The sequence below is a fragment of the Parasteatoda tepidariorum genome, chromosome 1 (assembly GCF_043381705.1).
Source record: "Parasteatoda tepidariorum isolate YZ-2023 chromosome 1, CAS_Ptep_4.0, whole genome shotgun sequence".
Classification (NCBI taxonomy): Eukaryota; Metazoa; Arthropoda; class Arachnida; order Araneae; family Theridiidae; genus Parasteatoda; species Parasteatoda tepidariorum.
Window position 1 is genome coordinate 96,568,243 of NC_092204.1, and position 26,108 is coordinate 96,594,350.

Here is a 26,108-nt window from a genome sequence, read left to right on the forward strand (position 1 = left end):
GAGGATCAAAATTGTGATAGTTTGTCTTTGAATCATACTCAGAGATGTTTCCAAGACCATATCCAAATTGCCCATTGTGCATTGTTAATTGGTCCCGCAGTGGACTGATCGTTAAGACACGGTTCTCAGGAGATCACCGAAGTCAAGTATCACTGTCTACGGTCAGTGTGCGGGTGGGTGACCACTTGGATCAGTCTGCGTATGGGCCGAGGGTGTGCGGTATTGGTCCTCGTTAAACTGTGCTAACGTAAAGTGCTCGACTTCGTGCGCAGGTCGTTGGCTACCGAAGCGGGGGTGCCATCCCCTCCGCAGAGGATCAAAATTGTGATGGCATATCTTCGGATCATCCTCCGGGATGTTTCCCAGACTGTCGCTAATAGCCCATTTTGCAGCTGTAGTGCGACGTAAATTAACAACAACAACAACAACAGCATTGCTAATTGAAGTAAAGAAAGTACCGATCTACAGATAAATTGATCATATTCTTATTCGTTGTCATGAAAACAAGTTTATGAAATTATGAATGAAGTTAGGAATCACGAAATCAAGTCATAGTATTTTTTGAGGACGACCCACTAATTTGTCCTCAAACTATACTGAAATATTGAATGAATCGGAACGTGATTGGTGCAGTTTATTCGGATCAACCCGATCCGGATGTAGTACTCTTTTTATAAAACTTTGATGAAAAGAAGAGAAGAGATTTATCTTGATTTCTTGACATATTTTTGTCTGGCTGGTCTGGCTTTATTATTAGTTTCATTGTTATGTATTTTTACATAATTTATTGTGGCTAAGATGTGAATGAAGTTTATCTTGTATCTTCATACTAATTATTATTAATATGTACTTTTTAGTTGCTAATTATATTCTATACTGAAGAAGAAAACTTTTATTTATGAACTTGTGCCTATTCGAAAGTTTTGTTTATCGAATACATCTTTAAGTTTATAAATCAACTTACGTTAGTTTTTCATCTTATGTTTTCTTATGTAAAATGCTTAATTATTGAATTTTTTGTATTGATAGATTTTTGAGTTATGGAAACGCTATTTTACTGACTTCATTTCGAATTTAGAACTATCCTTATGTACATGTTTTCCAAAAGTACTATATTCGTAACCTTTGTTATATATCAGACTTATAAATGTTCTGTTCCGAGTAATATTTAAATAGTTCTCAGGCGTAATATATAGTTTTTAATAAAAATATAGGATGTCAAATCTCAAAGCCAACAATCCATTTTTCATTGAAACTAAAATGAAATATTGCTGTTTTTTTTTTTCTTTGTTGTTAATTCAGAGTGCAGAATTCTATCAAATGTTCTGAAACAAGACTTTTAAAATTTACGAATTTTCCATGCATATAACATTAAAATAACCGTAACTAGTTGAATTATTTCCACTTTCTTCTGTGCCAAAGTTTTTATTATTTTATTTAGAAAGCTAAAATTGCTTTCCTTTAAGTTAATCAATGTCAAATTTGTATAATTGCTTATATAATGAATCAGTAATTTACAGCATTGCAGAACTTGGACTTAAATATGCCTGTTCCTAAAATAAGTTATTATGCAGGGATTTTGATTGTTGTATGAGATAAACATCACTGCTTTGGTCATTATATCTTGCTTTATATCTTTATTAAGATCAGTTAATTATCATTTGTTCACAACTCAAATATTTTTATTTCTTTATTATTAGTTAAAATTGCACATTTCTTTATAATATGAGAATGCTTATAAACAAATGCTATATATTTGTTTTTTTTTTAGTGAAGTGGATTAGATTTTTTTTTATTTTCCATGAAATATAAATGGGAGATCGGCATTTCCATTTTCATTTGCTTTTCAAACTCTCCCTAGACTACAAAAATGATCTTTTTTACTAAGTTTTATCAAAAAGCTTTATTTGACATAATTCAATCAATCGAAAATTTGTGGCCTCTTGTCATATTTATTAAATAATAAAAAAATAGTTAAAAAGTAAAAAGAATATAATTTTCAGAGCAAACAATCTAATCTTGGTTGCAATTTTAGAATATTTTCTGTTAAGATTTATTTTTAAATAAATCCATGGTGATCACAGAATTCTCGAGAGAAGCTACTAGGGCAATGAAATCCGTGTATAGTTTGCGCCAATAGTTAACTGAAAACTTTAAAATAGCAGATCAATAGTAGCAGTCTATCTACCAGCTATTATTGTATTTGATTGTGTTAATTCCCGAATTATGACATAGTATCCTTTTAAAGGCAGTATAAAGGTACGTTTTAATGCATTTTAAAGTGTAAAAAAAAAAATTCTTTTTAGATATTTTACAAGATCATCTTGTTTGAATTGAGTATTTACAGTTAGCTAAGATTCAGGAAGTGTTATGTGAATCAAAAATCAACAGTAAATCAAAAACATTATTTAGGTACTTAAAAATTCAAACTTCATGTTAAAGTCATTTTAAAAACAAGTTTCCTGGCAAAATTTATCTATTGAACAACTAACTCATCTGTTAACACTTTTTTCATGCTCAAACTAATATATTTATATGTGTAACTTACATATGAATTTTAAACCGTACTTATATTTTTTTAGAAAAATTCTGTTTAATTATAGCTTTTTTTCTCCTTCAGTTTTCTTTGGATTATCTTCACTTAGGAGATAAGATTATAGTTATTTATCTGCAGCTGCAACAGTATTCCATGGATCGAGCAAGCAAGGTTTTACGCAGGTGACACTTACCACAGTTAATTTATTTTTAATTGTGTTGTATAGAATTTAATAGTATGGCTAAGGATATTGGTGCTGTCTTTATGAAACAAGTGGGTTTAGTCAAGGTGGACTAAGCCGAGAAACATGCAACATGTTTTTACAGATTGAGTTCACTTGAAAAAGCCAATCTTTATATTTACTTAGTGGGTTTTTTAACATTTCCACTTAATTTTCTTGCAATTATCTATCAGAATTGTTCTATAAAAATTATCAACTTATTGTTTGATAACTTTAACTTTCTATAAATTATATAAATTTGTTTACAAACTTTTTACAAAATTCATAATTTCTTTTATTTCTTTAAAAAAAAATTTAAAAAATTATCTAACTTTTCATATAAATTATATTATTTTAATGTAAACTAATTTAATATAATCAAATACAAGATAAAAAAGTATACAATTGAAAAAAAATATATTCCTTCATGTTCAGTAAGATTTTAAATTATATACTTGGAATGCTTAGAATACAAATATTTAAAATTTTTATTTATTTCAAAAGGACAAAGTATAACAAAGTTGTTAATTTTTTATACATTGTAGGACATATAAAGAATATAAGCATTGAAAGATACAAATAAACACACCATGTGCTACAAAAAGACATGCACATTTCATTTCATAAATATGTATTTATAATTTAAAACTAATGGTACAACATATTATACTTTACATTTTACAAAGATTATTTTCAGTAACTCTATTATTAAGTAATTCATTATACANCGTTTATACGACGTTTTTCGGGGGTCCCTTCGGCGTCGTATAAACGATGCTCCACTGTAATTCATTATACATTTAGAATGCAAAAAAAAAAATGATTGAAATAGTTATTTTATAAGCATTTTTTTTTATTAATCGCTTCAGTATGTACTATACATATAGAATATACTAGGAAAAAAAAACGCTCGTATCTCTGGGCAAAGCTGAATCATTTCATGAATAAACCCACTTATCCCTAACGAAAATTAGTTTTTTTCATGAAAAAACCCACATAGATTGTGCTTATTCTGAATCCTGTTGCCCTTTTTGCCAATCCTTAAAACAAGTGTTCAAAAAAGAAGAGAAAAACCAATTAAAAGCATACTAATACTTGAAAATTTAAATTTATAATATTAGGTTCATGCATTAATCATAATTATTCATTATAAAATTGTAAATAAAATTGATATGATATACTTTGTATTTAGGTATTAACCTTGAGGTTAATATTGATTTTAATTATTGCAGCATTTTGAGTAATAATCATATTATGCAGTTAATATTTCTTATACAATACTATAACTGTATGTTTTTGAAAACATAACATGACATTGACATAACTTGAAAACATTACATGAATGACATTTTAAAAACTAAATAATAATAATTTTTTATAAGAGTAAACTAGTTAAATTAATAGGTAAGCATTCATAATTACAGAAGTGGAGTGCGTTTAAAATCAATTGGAGCTGGTCACTCAGATTTGAACATGGTGATTTCAGAATTGAAAGACTTGAGGCATGCCACTAAAGCCTTCATGACTGCCCAAAATTCTGGTAAGGTGTTGCCTTCCTAAAATTTGTAATGCATTTTAAAATCTGTAATATACTATATTTTCTTAGTTTTTATTAGAGTGTTCAAAACTTAGCAATTCTCTTTTGTTGTTATTATTATTATTTAACTTTTAAAAAACTCTAAATAAAACCTCCAGTTTGTCAACTCAGAAAAATTAGTTTTTTTCCTGATTATGAGAAAGGTATCAGAGAATCATAATTGTTGTTTTACTGTTTCTACCCTACTTTTCAGTGCAAATTCAGTGTTGAACATTTAAATCTTTGCCCAAAATACTAAGGATATTCTAAACTAGTTATATATTATTGGCTATTTATTTAATAAATGGCTTTATTTTTTAAAAAAATTCTTTAACTGAAATTTAAGATACGATAATAAATATTTAAATTGTGCTATCATTAAAGTTTAAAACTCAATTACATGTTCATGATTAACAAGATTTCATTGTATGGTTCACTCAGCACGTTTTCATGGGTATCAAGTCAAATAAGCATAAATTTTCTGGCTCATAATGGCTGCTCTCTCTGAGAGCAGAGATAATCTGAAATTCTCTAGAAATTATAAAATACTGTACTGCAAAACCTCGCATTCTCAGTGAAATTTACCCTCAATTCTAAAATTTTTTGAACTATCAATAATTAGCAATATTTATCATATGCATCACTATATTTACTCATTATAAAGCATTTCACTCCATCATTAGGCACTTATATTTTTTCTTGTTATCGATTTTAATACATTATTCGTATTTAATTCATAAATAATTCTAATTAAAAATTTTAGTTTTACTATATCTTTAGACTTTGGTGAAAAAGTATTCTTCTAATTCTATTTCTACCTATCTAAAGCTTCTCATAAAATTAATTATGAGAATTTTAAATACAAGGGTTGTAAATTAAATAGTGGCAACTTAACCTTGAAACTCACAGAAGGGCAGACATGCGCAAATAGGATATGGGAGCGGTGAGGTGACGCTGTTGTCGATGTGTAGAGTTCAAAAAACAGTCAATCTGCTTAGAAGGGTAGTTGTTGTGTGGCGTTAAGGTGAAGACTTTCGTTTCCATCGCTCTAAAGCATGTTTTCTAAAGGCTTAATGTCGAAAAAAGATGAGATGCTTGAACCCATCGTGCTACTGTCCTATCCAGTAATGCATTTGCGCCACAGGCTTCCACTAATCCTCGATAGAATTCTGTTGCATTTTTGCCACATACAACCTCGATTTCAAGTCACGACCGTTGATCACCTTTTGAAAACATGCTTTAGAGCGATGGAAAAGAAAATCCTCACCTTAACGCCACACAACAACTACCCTTCTAAGCAGATCGACTGTTTTTTGCACTCTACACATCGACAGCAGCGTCACGTCACCGCTTCCATATCCTATTTGCGCATGTCCGCCCTTCTGTGAGTTTCAAGGTTAAGTTGCCACTATTTAATTTACAACCCTCATAGAAATAATAAAAAAATGCTTTTGTTCAAAATGGAAATTTTTAGGTTTGAAACAATTAACAACTTCAGTTTGAAAAATTAATAATTTCAAGATATTTTTTCCCCCTGTCTGTTCTAAATCCTGAATACATATAACATATAACCGAACTGTCAACTGTACTGGATTTACTGGTAGACTGAATTTTGCCAGTTTCTCATGCTCTACTGGTTCAATAATAATTCTTCTAATGTTTATACATTTTGGAAAATTCCCTAAAATTGAGTAAGATTCCTAAAAAAAATTTCTAAAATTTTCAGTTTATTTTCATTCAAAGCTTGCTTTTTAAACTAATTAAAACATTTTTTAACTATTAATTATAAATTACTTTTCCATTATTATTAAAAATTATGAGCTTACGTAATAAAAACATTTCAAACTCAAGCATAAATTAAAAATATGGCAGACCATTTATAGTTATTCGGGTACTAAAATTTTTGTACTATGATAATAAAAATTCCTAAAATTCCCTATATGTGAAATATTTACTATATTGTGCAAAAGTTATCATGAAATTTATATTTGTAAAATCTGCTGAATTTTTTACTATCCAAGTTGGCAACAATGAAACAAATATGTATATGAATTTTTAAGTAGTTATTAAATTTATATTAACTTGAATCATAGGAGTTTTCAAAATGTTTATTTTATTTAGGAAATTTTAGAAAATTTAGCTTTACATGGAGAGTGGCTACCTTGTAAGACTTAACTAGATTTTAAAGACTAATAACTAGATCCACCAGATTTGTCAAGTTTTTCATGTTATTATATGCTATAATAAACAAATAATTCTTTGATAAAATACATTTGTTGCTGTCCTTTCTCCTATTATTATATGCTCCAAATTAGAGATATATGTGATCCAAATTTGGAAATATGAACTTATACAGACCCAAGCTTTAATTTTAAAAATAAACTGCTTCTTTGTGTCGTTACATACTTTTTTAAGTTTATTGTTTTATGATTTATTTATAATTTTTTTTTTTACAGCTTCACAAGATATGGTAAAGTGGGCTACATGTGATGAAAATAGAGCAATTCAGGTTTGATTGTTATCTTTCCTATTGTTGTTTCTTTAAATGATATTAATTTTGTAAATTAATGTCCATTAGCTTATAAATTATTTTCTTATGTTATGAGAAGGTAATACTTAATTAATATTGTACTAATAAAAAGTTATGTACTAATTAAAGTAAAGTTATTGAAAATTTATGATATATCTATTTTAACTGTTTTCACATACTTTTCTAATCTAATTGGTTAATGCTCGCATGTTTTTATTTCTTCTACTTTTATTTTCTTTTAATATAAGAACTTTGACACATAGGGTGTTAGTATAAAAATTTAATGTACTTCTAGCTTGCATTCTTTCTATTTATTGAATCTTTTCATTCTGAAATTTCTTGATTTATATAAATTTATGATCTTATTTTTCAATCTTATTCAATTCCTTGCAATGAAAAAAACAATTTTTTTTTTCCTTCAGGATATAATGAGCCAACTTGGAGAATTGAATAGTATGTGGACTGATGTTCAGAAAGACTTCATAGGTATGATCAATAATATTTGTATACTTTTATTGCAATTACTATTTACATAAATGCTTATGTTTTCAACTTAATTGGACTACATTATAATTATTACTGATGAAATTGGCACATCACTTGATAAAATATGTATTACACAAAGGCATATTTATGAACAAATACGTAACGCATGCATAACATATACGTAACCAGAAAAATGAAGAATAAGAGTGCTTTAGGAATTCATGAACTTTCATTGGTGAAGTATTTAGATTAATGGTACTATAATTGCTAACAATTGATCTCAAAAACTTAGATTAATATTTAAAAAAAAAATTTTAATAATTTTTTATGTTATTACACTCTACTTGATTGTTTATTAAGTGCTTTTTATTGCTTTAAAGCTGGGTGAATGCAAATCTGTGTTTGATTTCCAAATTACATAAATACGAATCTTAATGTTACAGTTTAAAATCGTGTGAATATGAATCTCTATGTTTGGTTTTAAAATCATGTGAATATGAATCTCAATGTTTGATTTTAGAATTGCATTAATACAAATTTTGAGGTAAATTTTTGTATCACTTGAACACAAATCATAATACTGACTTTTAAATAATCCAAATACGAAACACGCTGCGCGATCTTAAGTCACATAAATACGGTTTGCAATGTGCGATTTTAAATCATTTAAACAGGAATCGACTTCTGTGATTTGAAATCAAGTTTGCATAAGTAGAAAAAAGAATAAAAACGAATTTTTTTTCTTATGAATTCAGAAGAGACAAGACTATCTTTGAAAGAGGGATTTTTTTATATTAAATTGATGAAAGTGGAAAAACCTCATCCCTGATAGATCATCCAAATACGAACCACTATATACAATCATAAGTCGCATAAATACAGTATGCGATGTGCGATTTTAAATCATTTAAACACTAATAGCGATGTGTGATTTTTAAATCATGCTTGCATAAATATAATATAAAAAAAAGCATAGAAACTATTTTTTTTTCTTGTGAAGTCAGAAAACGCAAACTTTCTTTCTGAAGGGGGATTTTCTTTATTAAATTGATAAATGTGGAAAAAACTCATCCTTGATGCCAGCAAACGTTGATAGAATAAAAATCTTTCTGCATGCCTTAATTAACTTTTGTAACTAGTTTCAACCCTTTCGTTGATTTTTAGTTTGAAAACAACGGGATTTTCTTAAAATGGTTAATTTTTATAGAACTCTATTTTGATTATTGTGTGTGAGTGATGAGTTTGGTAAACATCAGCACAGTGCTGAGTTAGGTAAAAAAACCAAATAAGTTGAAAATAGAAATCCAAAAATGTTATGTGCAAAAACACTTTTTAAATAATTGAAAAAATACCTGAAATTTGAGTAAGGAAAAGTGTATATAGGAAGCATTTATCTACATAATGTTATCAACATTTTAATGAAAATATCGATACAAGTAGTTTATTTAAATTGTTTGTAAAATGTGATTTTTACCCTGACTGTTAAAAGCATATTTTTACCAGTGGCTACACTAGATCCAAGCTGGAATTGGTGCCGTCTTTATAATATTTAGAATCTTGATAACTATATCTAACATTTTTATTTCTTTTAGAACACCTGAAAACTTTCAAAAGTCATTTTGAATTGATTCTGGAAGGGGAAAGACAGTTGGATATTGCTCAAAATCAATTGGTAAGTATTTGTTCAATAACTTATTTGTAATTTGTGGGTAGATTGTGTAAATGCAGGGTATCTGCGCGCCTGGAAAGTCATGAATTTCGGTTTTGAACAAAATTTGTCATGATTTTTATTATTTTTTTTAAAATATGGAAATTCATGGATTTAGGTTGACGAAAAATCTAATTTTTAAAATGGAATCCCCTCCCCCCAGTTTCATAGTGTTCCGAATATCTGAATTAGTAACAAAATCCCCACTCACAGTCATATTTTATTTAAATAACAAAATGTTTTTATCATGTTCTTTAAAAATGATGGTGTTATTTTATAATAGAGAGAAAAATAAATGGCGTTTTTTCTTATAAACATGTTCTAATATTCTGTACTTGTCTGATTTACTCTTTATAATTTTACAGTTTAATTTCTATTAATTTTAACATTAGTTTTATATATGAATAAAAATGTTCAGAATACATATACTCTTGTTTTGTAAAGACATATATTTCTTATACATTTTTTTTTTTAGAGTTTATATTTTAATTTTCTTTAGAGTTTCATCTTTAGAGTTTATATTTTAATTTTTTCTTCATAATAAAGGGTAAAACTTTTTTTTTATTTGCTCCTTTTTTTAACAAATTGCTTTAATTTTTAATATTTTATATGTAATATAAGAAAAAAATATTCATCACTAATAGGACAATCCTATCCAGTTGTCATATTTTGCATATTTTATTTTTAGAAGGATTTTTTTTATGAACTAGTATCTGTAATGCAGAGTAACCGTATATAAAAGAGATGCTATTAAATTTTAATATTAATAGCAAGTTAATATTTATTCATTTAAATAACTTTATGATTTATTAATAAAGTGAGATTATTTTTTACAATTTTATTTCTTTAATATTTATAAATATGTGCAGAAAAATAGAATTTTATTTGCATAAAGACTTGAAATAAACTTTTTTTTCCTTTAAAAATTTCACTCTTGTTTATTTTGGTAGAATCATGTAGGTGCAATGTATAAAATTAAATTAAGCAAGGATACAAAATTGAATTAATACGAAACTAAACGAANCAGTAAGGTTTTTGACGTGACGGTTTAAACCATGGTTTAAACTGTCAAAAACTGTCACATGTCAAAAACCTGCCAACCCTGGAATCTGAAATTTCTGCTTGATTTCCAAATTGCAGAATTAAAACAAACATTATTGATATCTGTGTTGGCTGAATGAGACAAAATGCTATTATTTTTTAAAATAATTTTTTTCCTTTATATGATGTATTTCTATTGCCTTTATTGGCATTTTTTCTCTGTATTATGGTGTTTTATTTTATTGATATAAAATGTAATGTATAAATTACAAAAATTTATATTTTTTGGTTTACAGTATATTTCGACCTCCTTACTATCAGTATATGCCACGATATTAGAGTGAAATTTTTTAAAAAATATATCTGGAATAGTCCGGGAAATTTTTTTTTTAGTTGCAACCTTGCATTTAAAAATTATTTTACTGATTAATAATTTTTTATTCTATTGTTTTTTTTTATTGTAAGTTATTTATTAATAATATATATACTTAAAAATGTTTGTATTACTGTTACAAGTGAAATTCTACAAAACTGAAAATTTCTTACAGGTTAGTTGTGAGCAAAACGAGCAAAGAATACGCAAAGAGCTAAAGAGAGCAGCTAAAGTAAGTAAGATATATTTTTTTTCTACAATTGTTTTTATTTTTTATTTTATTAAAACCAATTAATTTTATTTATTATTACATTAGAAAGCTACGGAGGAGGAAATTAATAATCTTGAAATAAAGTTGTCACAAGCAGAAAGAGCTAAGTATCTAGCACAACTTGAAGGTATGTTTTTGTTATTTTTCTGTACTTAATTTCTGAAGTTATAAACTTCTTTCATCTTAAATTTTTTTGTTTCTAGTTGTTGAATTAGCTCACAAAACAGAAGCCATCAAGGTTGTAAGGCTCAAAGATGGTCTTCTCAAACTTTCAGAAGCTTATGTGGAGCTTGCTAATAAATGTGCAATCATATTTGAAGCGCAAAGAGTAAGCAATATTTTTTTTTCTTAACTGTACCAAATTTTAAAAATGAGTCTGTTAACTGCCTTGACACGAATATTTCCATACATTTGGATTTTTTATTTATTTTCCTAAGAAAATACATTTTCTAGTTTTAACTTTTTTTAAATGTTATTTATGGTGCTTACATTTTGAGGCATTATTTTGTCAGGCATAAATTTTTAAAAATTCTTGATTTCTTGATTGGATAATTGTGCAAGGTAGTGTCAAAGTTGATTATATTTAAATAATTTAAAGTATACTAGATTTGAAGGGATACTTTTAGTTTGTACTAAATATAACTTCATTAAAAGAAAAAAAAACTGAGCACTTATTTGCATTTGAACATGAGAAAGAACTTATGAAAAATCTAGATAAACTATCTTGATTTAACCCCTTAACTGCTGAGTAAAATGAACATGATTCACTCCCCAGTGCCACTGTTTTTTGCTCAAGTGCACTTTCTTACACGGTGTTTTGGTTAGGAAAATGATGCACGCTTTGCAATTTAAAAACAGTTTAAGTTTTCAAGACAAGAAAAAGAAAAGAAAGAAAATATAAAATTTAAATTAAATAATAAAAATACAATATAAAAGATGTTAAAACTTAGCTGTTGTATGATAAATACTGAAACATGGTTGGACACATAAACCAACATCACATTCATCGCATTGATAGCGGGATTCACGACGAAATTTTTTTCCTTGAACAAACAGCACATTTTCGCGATGCATTTTTATTTGAAGGCGTTGGTGGAAAGAATAAAAAGCACCAAATACATACGGGAAACAGAAGCGAAAAAAGAATAAACCGACCTTACTCAAATAAATACACACAAGCGATTAATACGATATCACTTTTCCATAACTTCCTTTTCCCAATCCCCCTCCTCTGAAATTAGTAATACATTCGCAAAGCAAACACTTTCAAGGCCATTTTACTGCATTCTGAAGTAGGGGGTGTAGTTCTATTTATAGCAGCGCAATGCAAAGCATCGTACTTTGGGAAAGCGTATATATATACGCCTGCGGCAGTTAACGCATCGTCTGGCCGAGACGTATATATATGCCCGCGGCAATTAAGGGGTTAAAGTACCTTTTATTTATGTGTAAATTATTATAGTTCATGCATTGAAATTATTTATTTAAGTTAGTATGCTTTATTTCTTTTTAAAGTAGTAATTAAAATTAGTAGACTTAAGTTTAAAGAACATTTTTTAAAATATAAATAAAGATTCTTATCGAATAAATATTATGAATTTAGTTAAATATTTTATCATTTCGGTATAAAGAATATTTATTAAACATTTTGAGAAAATAATTATGAATAGAATATTGTTGCGGGGCCTATAATGGATCCTACTCTGCAAAGGGCAATTTAGTCTCAATTAAATTGTGTTTGGCCAAACATTTATTAATTATAATATTTTTATTGTCTTCTAGTATAAAAGTATCAATATCTAATATTTTAAGAAAAGCCCTTATGGACCCTGCTTCATTTATCATAATGGAAGAAAAGCTTTTCAATTAAAGATTAAAGTCATCTATATTAAAATCTAATTTTAAATATTTTGTCTTCTAGGAAGTATCTCACTATTTACCTGATGTTCACAGTCGAGATATGAATGAGCTGAAATATACAGGTAATTTTTACTAGTGTTGCACAAAAGCAAAATTTTTAATAATTGAAACAATTTTCCTTTTTAAATGTTCTCTTTTTGCTGAAAAACAATTGTAAATTTCCTTCTTTAAATTATTATTTTTCTTAATGTGTTTATTGTATTATTTATAGAATTTACTGGCATTTATAAAAATTTAGTTTGTTCACAGATCTTATAACTTATTTAAACCGTTTTCTATTTATGTATCGTTTATATGCTTATTTTATCACTAAATCGATTTAGCAAGTAATTTTAGATTATTTTCTCTCTTTTTTGTTTATTATTAAAGTTATAAAAATTTTGTTAAACTAAAGCCAGTTTGTAAAACTGGGAATTTTCAAAAGATGCTTGTTTGTCTAATTCACCCGAAAATTTTCTAAAAATTGAGAACAGGTAAATTGTCCTTCTGTTAAGTTTATCATTTGTAAGAAAATTTGTAAAGTAAATGAGTTTTTTTAAAACAATGTTATTAGATAATACATTTTTTAAAACATTTTATTAAGAAAATGAAGCATTTTAGAAAATACTAAGATCAAAATTCGATCTCACTAAAGTAATTTAATAACTTTATAAAACATTAAAAAGGTGATTTGAAGACAATAATTTTTATTTTTGCTAATTTATTGTTTAATTACAATTTATACAACGTTATATAAATTTTATTGTTGTGTTATCCTTTGGCTTTCAGTGAATATTTTATTTTAAGATAAAGGGTCCTTTGCAGATATTTGTTATTTATTTTCTCTGTTGCACACAGTTAGTCCTCTATAATTGACAAAGCTTATGTTTCCTTTTAAAAATTAGAAGTCCCTAGCTTCTACTTTTAAAATAAATTTACTGTCTTGAAATTATTTATATTGTTTTTATCATCTTAATGTTTCTGTTTTCATGCGGTACAGATTCTAGGTTATACAAGCTAAATTTTGTTTTAGATTATCCAGTAAAAAATATTAATTTAGGGTTTGCCAAAACTTTCAAAATCAATTTTTTGCTTTATATAGAGGAGTATCTATATGACATAGAGGTATTTCCTTTGGTTGGCTGAAAATATTTAAAACATCCATCATTTGTTCCATATACAAATCAATTAAGTTAAGCAGTGTTTTAAAGGAAGCATTATTATTATTTCAATCACAAAACCTTAATTTTTAATTGCTTAAAAAAAGTTAAATTTATTTTGTTTCCTAGCAGGTATGAGAGATCTAATGCTTAATTCTTTATAAAAATTTTAAAATTCATCTACACGTTATTCTGTGAATACAGGGTAATAAGCTTTACTCTTAATATTTCATAGATTGCAGAAATTCTAAAATTCCTATTAGCCAGAGATCCATTGATTAAAGAAGTTTTGATTATGTCTTTTCAAAACACTCGTAAGTAAATTAATGTGCATAAAAATAACCAGGAGCTTTGTGAATGCTGTTGTAAGTGTATCTGGTTTCTCTTTTTGGCTAATTTTTGTATTTATTATGTGCATTTATTGCAAGTATCTTTATATGTTCAGGTATATAATTATATATACAAAATATCAAGGGAAAAAGTATTAATCATTTAAATTAATATATATATTTTTTAATTCAAAAAGGTGAATGTTATTTAAAATATGTTTTTTCAAAGGAAATTTTCTTCTTTTCTGGAGCAGACCCACTGAAAACTAGGCATATTCTCATTGCCCTATTTTATGCTTTTAGATAATTTATACTTTTGAATTTTTAAATGTTTGTTGTTTTAAGGGTCTGGTGCTTGTAAACAAGCTGTTGCAAAAGCAAGAGACAGGGTTCATACTTACAAGCGTCACAATTACCGTTTGGTACCGGCAAGCTCAATCATAGGTATTGTTTTATTTCTCTTATGCATAGAGCTTTATTTGTTTTAAGTGTTTTTGTATGGTGAAAAAAACAAACTGAACAAGTGTTTCAGTTAAACCAACCTGTCACAAAATCTATATACTTTCTTGCTTAAAAATATTTCTAGCTCTGCCTGTGCTAATACTTAATTTGGCTATTTTCAACTGGTTTACTGGCTTTTGTAATTAAAACTTCCTAAAATTGAAAACTTCCCATGCAAATGTTTATCAAAATCGATTCTTTTTTTCAAGAATTTTTTAAAGTAGTGAGGTAACATATTGAGACTAAAACAATTTTACATTCTAGTCTTTCTATAGCAAAATTTACTGGTTCAAGTTAAAAAATCCACTATGAAGAAAATTTCATAAGAAGGAGGTTAAAGACTTTTGCCATTATTTTGTATAAATGTTATATTTTAAATGTGTGTCATTAGTTCAAAAGTTTAAAATTCTGAATTCTAATTTAAAATAAACTTATGTCTGTAATAAAGTTATGTGTTTGAAATTATTTTATCCCCTTAAGGCAAAATTCTTTGTTCGAGAGTTATCGCTAGAATAAATAACGCTAGTGGTTTTTAAAACAGGGATGTGTGAGAAAATTTGTTGCATAATATTTCTAACTTTCAATTATATCTTTGTTCCAAAATAACAAAAATTAAAAGATAAACATCTGAAAAATTCCAAAAATGACACAGTAAAGATCAACTGAAAAGTCCAAAAATAAAATCTGAGTGTTATTTAACATTCCTATTAAAAAAAATTTATAGAGAATATTGATAATACTAATTTTATGTTCTGTTTCCTACCTCCTTAGTTGAGATATTTGTTGTCAAAATCACAAGCCCAGAATTTCTTAAAGCTGTTTTGGCTTTTCCATAACTGGTCACCGTAATCTTTACACAATGTTTCATAAGTTTGGTGTGCGTTTTTTCTTTTACAGAAGTAAAATGTGGCGAAAATGAACACTTTGATCTTCCATGTTCAATATGCTATCAAATCTCCAAAACTTAAAGAAATAATTCAATTTTTTCTTTACAATGAAGTTTAAACTGACATTCATATTATTGTGCATGCTTCAAGTATTTCAGAAACTGCACTAGTGCCATCTGTTGCAAAAAAAAGCTACAACTTTTTACTCAACCTAATATATTGTTCATACATTAGTTTTATTATGTACTCTACGCTATTCAATAGAAAAATACTAATGTAAGAAGAAATTTCAGTACAATTTTGTCCTAATTTTCTGTGCTTAAAGGATTAACTCATGAGTTTTCTTTTTGAATTGAAAAAAGGTAAATTCTAGCTAGCTCCATAGCCATTTGAAGAGCACAGTTTTTGTCATAGTTCCTTGAGTTACATCACTGGTCAGAAGTAGCGCAATACAAGTGTGAAATTACTGAAGTTACTACTTTTTTAGTAGTTTGTAGTGTGCTACTTCTTTAAAAAAATTAATGTAGTGAGTAGTGGGATAAAAAAAAAAAAAGCAGTTGTATGTAACAGTTCCCGGCGGCTACTTTTAATGTTAGTTTAGGAAAGAAACACGGTTCTAACGCAACTAATTTTTCAAATTTGATGGATACAAATCTTCATGGGTCCGTCAATGGATGCAATGAAAATGACCCTGTGCTTTCAGCTGAGCAGTGACATGCATTTCACATTTAATAACATATCTAACTAATATTTAAACTAGCCATTAAGAAAAATAATTAATCACTTTCATCACATTTTCACATGCGAATGTACACTTGTGAAACAGTGATATTATTTCAAAGGAAGGGAGCGTATTTTCGATGTACTTAATTTCTCAAAAGAAATAAAAGAGCATTTAACAATTAAAAAATTTAAAGTATTTGATAATTTTGCATTTCTAAAATTCAATATTCTCTGTTAAGAGAGGCATAAGCAGTTAAAGATTGAATGTACAAATTCAAAAAATATGTTTGGGAGTAATGAACTAGTTCATTTAAATATAAATAAATGTTCCTTAATTATTCCTTTATATTTAAAGTTAACCTGTGTTTCTTTTTCAAAACCATTTTTAGCATAGGTGTAAATTAAGTTCAATAGCAAAATTCGTCTCCTTAAAGTAGTGAAGTTGTTACTACAATTCCAAAGTAGCTTGTAGTCACTACATTTAAAAAGAAATAGTTGTAGTTAATTACATTTGTTACAAAGTAATCGGTAACTACAAAAATAATGTAGTATTTCCGACCCCTGATTACATGTGTTATGAATTATACTTTCCATATTTTAAATATGAGGTGTATTGTTTTTTAATGCTGTAGATTCATGATTATTCGCTTTAACCGAGCTATCAAATATTTCGAGGATTTTTTGTTCTAGTTCATTTTTTATTCTTAAAACTTCCATGGAGAAAAAATCTGAATTTTAACTTCAAAACAGTTAGGAAAACGAAATGCAACAACTTGATCCAATGAAATGATCGTTCATATCGCCAATAATGAAAATGAATCTACTGAGGAGGATGAAGACAGTGACAATGTAAATCAACATATAAAAATCTCACCTACAGATGGACTAAAAGCTATTGTAAGTGCTATTGAATATATAGAACAGCCAGAAGAGGCGACACCCGCCTTCCTGTTATCCCTAAAAAAGTGGTGAAACATTGCTGCAGAAAAGTGCCAAAGTAACTTAAAACAAAAAACGATTAAGGACTTTTTTAAGTAAAAGCTCTTTAAATCTTGTAAAGTATGCTCCTTAGTTGTTTTTAAGTAAGCTTTTTAATATGAATCGCATTTATTAAATATATTATATTTATACCTATTCTTTTTCTTTCCTTTTTTAATAGTCTTCCCTTTTACTGAGTTTTCCGGTTATCTGAGTTAGGCATGGTCCACATTGACTCGGATAATCGATACTCTACAGTATTTAAATTATTTATAAAATTGTTTTCCATCAGAGGATCCTCCGCCGCCATATACGCCTGGTTACTACAATCCAGCTACTGGACGACCCTACGATGAAGCCACTGATAACCGCATTAATAGCCAACATCACCCTGTGATTCAGAGACAGAGAGCTGTTGCAAATATTTCAATTTTACCCTCATGCCCTCCCTACCCTTCACCATCACCACCTCATTACGATGAGACTTCCAACGCACAGAGTACAACTTCCACAGATCATATCACCAGCAGCGATGGCAACAACTACGAAGATGAGCTGTCTGGAGCAATGGGTGCTACACACATTGAAAATTAAAAGATAAATAAAACCCTTTGTCTTCTGGGTTTTATTTTATATTTTTCATTTGTGATTCCTGGGTGAGAAGTATATTTCCTAAAGAGAAGCAAAAAAGAAAAATCTAAGTCGACTAATTATGTTTGTACAGAAAGTATAACATTCTGAAAGTAATTATTTTCAAGTATATAACGTGAATTATATCAAACTATTTGCTGTTTCCATGTATATGTACCACTGACAGGAAGAGATGAGAAATGATTGTAATTTACTTGTAGGTATACTGAAGAAATATCTTGTTAACCTCTATGCTATGATTTATGTGTGTCATATTGTAAATCTGGTCCACTCTTATAATTTATAGATCAAAACAGAAATGCCATTGGAGAAGCTAGTCATTTACGGCTAAATTATTTTGATCCACTTCTGCATCCTATTTTATGTTACTTAAAATAATATTGAAAATTAAACCAAACATTTGTAATAATTTTAAGAACTAAAAAATGTGTGCTTAGCTGGCATTTTCCAGTTGCTGCTACCATTAGATTTTCAGTCAAAAACTTGCTGTTTTCTGGAGAATTTCAATAAGAAAAATTTTAAATAAATTATTGAGATTTTAGTTTTTGGACGCCACTATAAAATCTTAGAATTCTTCCTACACTATTTGTTTTGGAAATGTATATTTTAGGTTATATTCTTAGAAAGTAATGAATGACAATATTTGAAGCTTTTTTAAGCAAAGGTGTTAAATTTGGATACATGTAATGAACAGCATAGAGGTAAAGAAGTTAGTTCTAAGAATTATGTAAAAAAAAAATTGTTTTACTTAAAATAGATTTCTGGTAAGGTTTATATTTTATTTTTCAGGCCTTGATATGGGACATTTTGTTTAGAAACAAACAGCACTGTACTTAATTTAATTTCTAATGGTTTGTTTACCTTGCTTTAATTTGCAATCCCATATTTTTATTGCTGGGGCTTGTTGTAAATAACTAGTTTGAGTTCAACTTTAGGTTTTGACAAGGTTATTATTTTCATCTGTGATTTAATAACAGATCTTATAGTGTTATCTTATAAGTTTTGTGGAATGTAACTACCTTTATTGTATATTTTAAAATTGCATCATATTGAATATTTATTATTCTTACAGTGCTTCTCAGTTGAAGGCTAGTAGGAAATCTAATTCTGTCATTGTTTTGTTATAATTATTTGCTGAATGTTGCTAGCGAAAATAAAGTTTAGAGCAGTGGTAGTCAATTATTTTTTTACCTTGCCCAATTTTTTGGTAGTGAAATTATCCAACATACTACATTTAAACCCTATTTAACAAGGACTGTGAATAACAATTCATAATTAAATATTCATTAAATCTGGTTGTTTACTTATTCAGAATTTAATAATAGTACAAAAACTTTGAGCATAAGAAATAATTTCCCTAAATTACTTTGAATTTACCTTTACTGAGAATTGAAATATATTTGTTTATTGTTTAGCTTTACGATTTTTTTTTTCATTTAATTTTTGTCTTTAACTTAATGGATTAATTGTATCATCCATATTTTGTGATTGCTCTTCAGCACTAGTATGTGTCAGTGTTTTTATCAGGTTTCGTACTTCACTTGCGTTTCTCTTTTCTTTTAAATTTGTTTTCTTTTAAATTTCATTTCAATTTTGATATTTCATGCTTCCAAAAGTGAAAAAATAGCCCACTAAAAGGCTACACATTTATCTATACAATATTACACATTAATACATTTATGACATTTAAAAAACAATTCCTCATTATATCTGGAATATAACTGAGAGCAGGATTGTTATAAGTGGATCCTACTGTAATTTTTTAAACATGATTATAGATCTTTTTGTGTCCCATTTAATTGTGTTTTTATTATTTCTGTGATAAGATTTTCACAATTGACTTCACAAGTTTAAACTTTTTTTACTTGCCTACCTCATTTGCAATTTCTAAATTATTTTTTCTTACCTCCTGCAGTGTAAGCTGGAAGCTTGATTAAGCCACTAGAGGGTGTAAGATTTCAGGTTGACTACCACTGGTATAGAGGATTGTTAGTGCTGTATAAGTAGCTTTTTGATAATAAAAATAAAATTTTCATATTTGCTTTGAATTCTTTACCTCTCTATACGCAAAGTTTTTAAAATTTGGGATAATCTTTCAATTTCTGTCTTTTGTAACCTAGTTCATTTGTTTTTCTTGAAATATTGTTTTCCACTTCAAGATATGGAAACTTTAATACATATTACAATATCCTATAAAAATTGTACAAATGTCTCTGAAGTAAATTTTTTTTAGGTGAATTGTAAATTTGTGTATTATTAGTGAAAGCATATGTTCCATAAAATAAAAATTATTTATTGAGCTGTAAAGTCTCGAAATGTGAGATAGAAGTTGCAGTTAATGTTATTTGAGCTTGCTTAACATTGCGGAACATTTTTGTTTAAATTAAATGTAGAAAAATAAATAGTATGAAAGAGAGATACTCCAAGAGTGCCATTTGTCCTGATAATTATGGAGGTGTTCATTAAATTTTGCAAGTCAGCGAATTTTGATTTTTTTCTTCCCCAAGACAGTTTAATATTTTAGAGATTTCAACTTTTCCATGTGAATATTAATGTAAATTTAAATCGCAGTATAATTCCCAGTGATCTGGATAATAACCATGAAGGAGAATATTGAAAATAGCAAACAAGTTTTATACCTAAGTAGGCCTGAAAATAATCACCCGCCACGTTGCAAGTCGATGAGAAAAAGAGGCAACTTAAATTAAATTGGCAATCGGTCACTTTCCCACATCATTTTTCTTTTCTTTCTTTCTGTCTTTTTTTTTTTCTTTTGAAAATTGTTTAATGATAAAAGTACAGCAGAAAGAGACTCTGGAAAACATAATTTTCATTAAGATATGCAATGTCTCCTATTCAAATTTTGATTTTTTATAATCCATTAATTTGTGGTGGAAAGATTCATGTGGAAGGGGAATTCTTTAACAATTCATATATTTCAAAGTTGTAATGTGTGTATTAAAAGTATTTTACCAACCCCCCAAAATATTTTCAAATAAAATTCTTTAAAGTCATTATGTTTAACTAAATTTTGTCACATATTTGTTATTTTTATTGTTGAATTAATGTTTTATAGCCATAGATTATTTCTAATATGAATTTTTTTTTAAAAATCCAATAAAAAAAAAGTTTGCAAAAAGTGTCGTGTTTGTAAAATGAAAAGGGCCTATCAATATGGGTAAAATGGCTACTAAGTTATTAGTCTACCGGCCACTAGCTACTAACTGAAAATAAAATTTTTTATATCTATCCACTAGTGCTTATTTTGCTACATAGTTGTGTTCCAACACTTCATCTGCTGATTTATTTTTTTCACTGTGCCACACAGAAATGGTATCTTCTTTGCCATTGAGCTAAACAGTTATTGACTATTATCAACAACAATTTTCTAAAAGTATCCAATTATGAAGTTTTGAGTTGCTATTATAAAATGGTGATGTCTTCGTTATTCATATAAATGTTTGAGAAAAATATTTTTGCTATCTCATTTTTATTTTTTTTTAAATATGAAAATGATACTTTGAAGTACCCTCAATATATAAAGGGTTAAAGAAGTTGCTTTTATGAAAGATTAATGATAATTTAAAGTAGGGGTGCATAAACTTTTTTTGAAGACGGCTGAGAAAAAAATTCTTGCTTTTGTGTGTTTGCAATGAATTTAATATATCCGGTGATTTTCATTTTTCTTAGTGTAATGAAAGACAAAATTATGTGTTTAATGTTTTTGAATTAAAAAAAAAGTGCTTATTTTTGCATCCTTTGTCCTTAATGAAATTAAATTATGGTAGGTTCCTATAGCTTTCTTTGTTCATTCACTTTTTATGTTGTAAATTAAAATATGCTTACTTCTTAAATTTTTTATACTATTTTTTGAACTACATCTGTTTTGAATTTGTTTTTATTAAAGAAAATTTTATTTAAAGCATAAAATTAGATAAAGAATAAAATATTTTTGCACTTAAATTAATATTTTTTACATTTACGACTGCTAATGTTCAACTCCGTAGCCTTGTAATTTTGAACCCAATCCAGAAGACAAGGGAACTCCTGGATAGAGTACTGGGAGAAATTTACCTTCGTGGAGGTCTTTTTGATGGAGCTAACCCGCATTTGCGTTGCATGGAAAGGAAGTCATCTATCTAATATTTTAACAAACTCTGCCAATCTAACTAGTGGTAAACGGGAAAAGAATTGCAGACTTGGTAAGGAACAGGAAGATGCTGGTAATGTCGGCCGTAAATAGAAAACCTTTATGCTTACTTCCGGTATCAGTTTAAGCTAAACCGACTATTTTTCAGGTAAAACATACTGTTAGTGTATTAGTAACAACTATACTCTTACCCAATCAAGTTTTGGTCAGTTTTATCGAGGAATCAAATTGTCACATCAAAACATAAAAAATTGCATCCTAAAAATATTATTTTAAATCGAAAATAGTGAATAAGGGCGAATATTAATTTTCTTTATTCTGTTTCCAATTTTTTATAAACATGTAAATAAAATGCCTTTAAAAAATATCTTTTTTTTATTACTTAAATACACAACTATGCACTAACAAAAAAGTTCTATGGTTCTAAAGCATTCTTAAAGATTAACTTTAAGCGTTATGTTAAAAGACACGCTTTAGTTTTGCGTTAAGTTAAACTACTGTAGTTTTCTCAGAATCCTTTCTTGAAAAATGCCAACAAAAAAAAAATATATTTTGAACTTTTTTTTTAATGATTTTGTTCATGATTTAAATTTTATGCAGCTGTAAGACTAACTTCAAAATTACTTCAACAATACGAGTAATATTTAATTCGTGAAAAATTAAATAATTATACTATGCTTTTGTTTTAAATTTACTCTAAAAATTCACAAGCATATGGTTTCATAACTATCATCTTCGATTTTTGACGACCAGTTTTCGATGTCAAAAACCCAAATCATTACTACAGCAATTTTTATTTTTAAATTGCAGCAGCAAAAAGAAAAAAAAAAAAGTTTAAGTTAATAATTTTTTTAAAGGAATAGAAAACAAGCCCGGATAATTCTCATTGATTGTTGGGATTATACTGTATTGACTATTTTTAACATAAATAAAATAATTATATTAATCCTTAGCATTCTGTGTGTGTTCATATTAATGAGAAGCTCTGTGTCAGATTTCTAAATGTCAATCTGTGAAAAAGTGTCCTTGTGGTATTTACTCAAATGTGATATATTTTTTAATTTAACTCTATATATTATTTACTTCCTTCTCAAATGTTACTGATGTCATTTATTAATTATAACTCCTCTCCCATATTGCTTTGCGATTTCTAGGTACTTCTAGAATAATTTTGTTTGAACTAAGTGTATGTTTGCACAATATCTATGATTTAACTCTTTTTTTTCTTCTAATAACCAAAACAATACTTATGTTTGAACTTAGATTCTTAAATTTTAATAAAGTTGAGGAAAGCTCTGCTCTTAAGATGTATGTTGAAATTGGTTTTAACATGAAATATTGAACTAACGAATTGCTGTAGAATTACCCAAAAGTGTCAATCCGTACTTGTTTTATACTCATTATTCAAGATATTGTAACGAACAGATAGAATGTTTGCAGTATTGAAGTAGGTTTCAAAGGCCTTCAAACCGATTACTAAGATATATAAATTAATTTTTTTTGCAGAAAATTGAAATTGAATTACTAACATTATACTCTCATTGCAATTAAAGATAAAGTGTCTAAACTGCACGGATTGCTTCAAGTGATGCTCTATTTAATTGAGTAAAAAAAAATTTTTTTCATAAAATATAAAATTTGTATGTGTGTTTATTTTTTTTCTTCATGCGACTGTAGGAAAGCTGAAAGGGTTTTTCAACTGAATAGCAGGGCCGTGTAGAAAAGCATAAACTTAAAAGAGAGCACAAAAAGACGTACACAACTTCGAGAAGAGGCCATTATGTTCACATTATGTATAGAACCAACATGACATGCGCAATAAAAGAACAGAGGCACGGGTCGCCAAACATTTTTGATCGTCGACCCCCAAACATTTCATTATTCTCTTAACCACCTCAATAAAAAAGACGATAAAGAAGAAGAAAAATTACCTGTTTCCTAAATGATTTATTTTATTTCGAAAAATTCATACATTTTACATAAATCAATTTGAAGAATGAGCTTGACGCTCTGGAAGGTTAGCAGTATTTGGTTCGAAATTTGTTAGTTTCAATCTTCCACATTTGAAACTAGAATTAATATGACTGAGATCAGATTTAACCCTATATGAGCTAGGAAAAAGTGCAATCAAAAAGAGAAAGGTCGCGTTACAAAGTTTAGGATATTTTAACGTATTTTACTCACACTTGAAAGATTTAAAAGCATCTTTGCTTCTAGGTTATATAATAATTTAATGATTTCATATATAATGTGATGCTGGAATAAGAAATTAATTAAGTCATAATCTACTGTAAAAACTTCGCTGACTGCATTTTTTCTAATTACAAGCGGCTTTTAAAACTAAAATTGCGTTTACTGCTTTGCTATCAATAAAATTGTGATTCACTCTACCTGCGGCATTGGTATTCGTTCATCGACCCTTACTTATAATACTGTATCGGCCCTCAGAGGTCGATATCTACTATTTTGGCTTTATCTACCCTCCACTATCGATTAAAATTAACGGTCACCACGGGGCGACTAAATATAACAAATGGCGATATAGAAATTTTTTGCCAGTCACGGCTGTTTTCGTCGAATCTGCTCCTGGTGTATATTTTATTATTGAATAGGAGATTTTAAATATTTTATAATATTATAACAATTACTTTTTCTCACGTTTCTTAAAATAATTCTTTATTTTAGTTGACATATTTTGAGAAAGGCTTTAAAATAAATACCTTATATTATTAATATTAGCAGTTTCTTCGCCAATATTAAAAATAATGCGAAAGATACCATTTGCATTTGTAGGGTGAATATGCGAGTCAATAATCTATATATTCATAACCCAACATGAAGTGACATTTTAAGTAAATTAACTTTTAAGGTTCGTTACAATAGGAAACAAAGCCTTTAATAAGTTCACAACAAGAGATTAAGCCTTGCCTTTTGTAGATTTGCGTGATTTAAAGATATGGCAAAGCTAATATGTTAATGTTGTATAGACTAAAATAAGATTTTCCCTCGTAATATAAATTTAGATTGTTTTTAAAGAAATCTCAATTGTTTAATTTCTAGTTTAAGTATTAATGAAATACGCCATTTTTTTGTATTAAAAAATTGTTCTACATCAATAATTTAAAAGTTGTTTCTAATTCAGAGCTGACACTTAAATTAAAAAGGCAGAGTTTTCCTACTAGACTGACTGTATTAGATTCATTGGTGCGCCAAAAATAAAATTTAGAAAGTTGGTATAACATTAGAAATATTGCAATCAGTGAATATATAGTAAAAATATAATATTCAATTTGAGGTTTGTTATCCATTTCTTTAATTTATGATGTTAAATTTCAACAAATGGAGAGCAGCCATTACCTGAATTTTTCCAATGAAGAAAATTATGTAAATTTTTGTTACTTTATTATTCAATGTACATTGCGCAAAATAAAAATCAGATCACCCTCAATAACTATTGATCTAACGATCGTTCTAGGACTCAATCTTAATGGAATCGAAGGGGTGACGTGAAATATGTTAATTAACTAGTGCAGACGATATTTTAAGTTACGAAATTGGACACAAAAACGTTCTTTCTCTGAGTAAACATAGGTACCTTTTTTTCGACAAATTCGGATTTCTGACCCCCAAAAGTCTCCCAGTAGTTTGCCCTGGAGAGCGGTCACAAATTTGGACCCCGTAATATTAATTTTACTTTTTTTCACCACATCTCGAGAACTTTTTAAGCGAATTTAAAAATAAAAAAAAAATTGCACACAATTATAGAATTCATTAAATACCATGCAAAAAAATAACTTTTAGGAAGTATTATATATATTTTTTATTATTTTATTTAATGATAATCGCAAGAATGTTCAATTGTAAGGTATATAGTTTTTTATATCATTTTAAAGAATGTAATTTTGCATTACGAAATAATCGGTCGAATAGTTCCTGAGAAATCGAATTTTAAAGAAGCCGTGTTTTTTTCAAATTCGAATTCTCAGGAACTATTCGTCCGATTAATCTCAGATCTTGTAATTTGCCATGAAAAATTAAATTTTTTATTATGATGTAAAAAAAATTGTATGTTACAATTCAATTTTTTTT

At 27.8% G+C, this 26,108-nt stretch overlaps 1 protein-coding gene across 3 annotated transcripts; it reads left to right on the forward strand.

Moving 5' to 3' along the window:
• Positions 1-593: 593 nt before the first annotated feature.
• LOC107437336 (uncharacterized) lies at positions 594-21,118 on the forward strand. Of its 3 annotated transcripts, none has more exons than XM_016049294.3 (12): positions 594-964; positions 2,621-2,718; positions 4,181-4,296; positions 6,789-6,841; positions 7,285-7,348; positions 8,941-9,020; positions 10,646-10,702; positions 10,787-10,868; positions 10,945-11,069; positions 12,663-12,723; positions 14,475-14,573; positions 17,511-21,118. In XM_016049294.3, exons 2-12 carry the CDS (start codon positions 2,690-2,692, stop codon positions 17,810-17,812), a joined length of 1,068 nt encoding a protein of 355 aa, XP_015904780.1. In that variant the 5' UTR covers positions 594-964; positions 2,621-2,689; the 3' UTR covers positions 17,813-21,118. The 3 variants fall into 3 exon arrangements, with proteins under 3 accessions (XP_015904780.1, XP_015904781.1, XP_071040322.1); XM_016049295.3 differs by having other exon boundaries at positions 654-739; XM_071184221.1 differs by lacking the exon at positions 14,475-14,573 and having other exon boundaries at positions 702-964; positions 17,511-19,917.
• The last annotated feature ends 4,990 nt before the right edge of the window (positions 21,119-26,108 follow it).

Coding starts and splice junctions, on each gene's coding strand:
- LOC107437336 (XM_016049294.3), top strand. CDS start 2,690: ATGGATCGAGCAAGCAAGGTTTTACGCAG. Junction 2,719..4,180: donor GCAAGCAAGGTTTTACGCAG/GTGACACTTACC, acceptor TCATAATTACAG/AAGTGGAGTGCGTTTAAAAT. Junction 10,703..10,786: donor AGCTAAAGAGAGCAGCTAAA/GTAAGTAAGATA, acceptor TTATTACATTAG/AAAGCTACGGAGGAGGAAAT.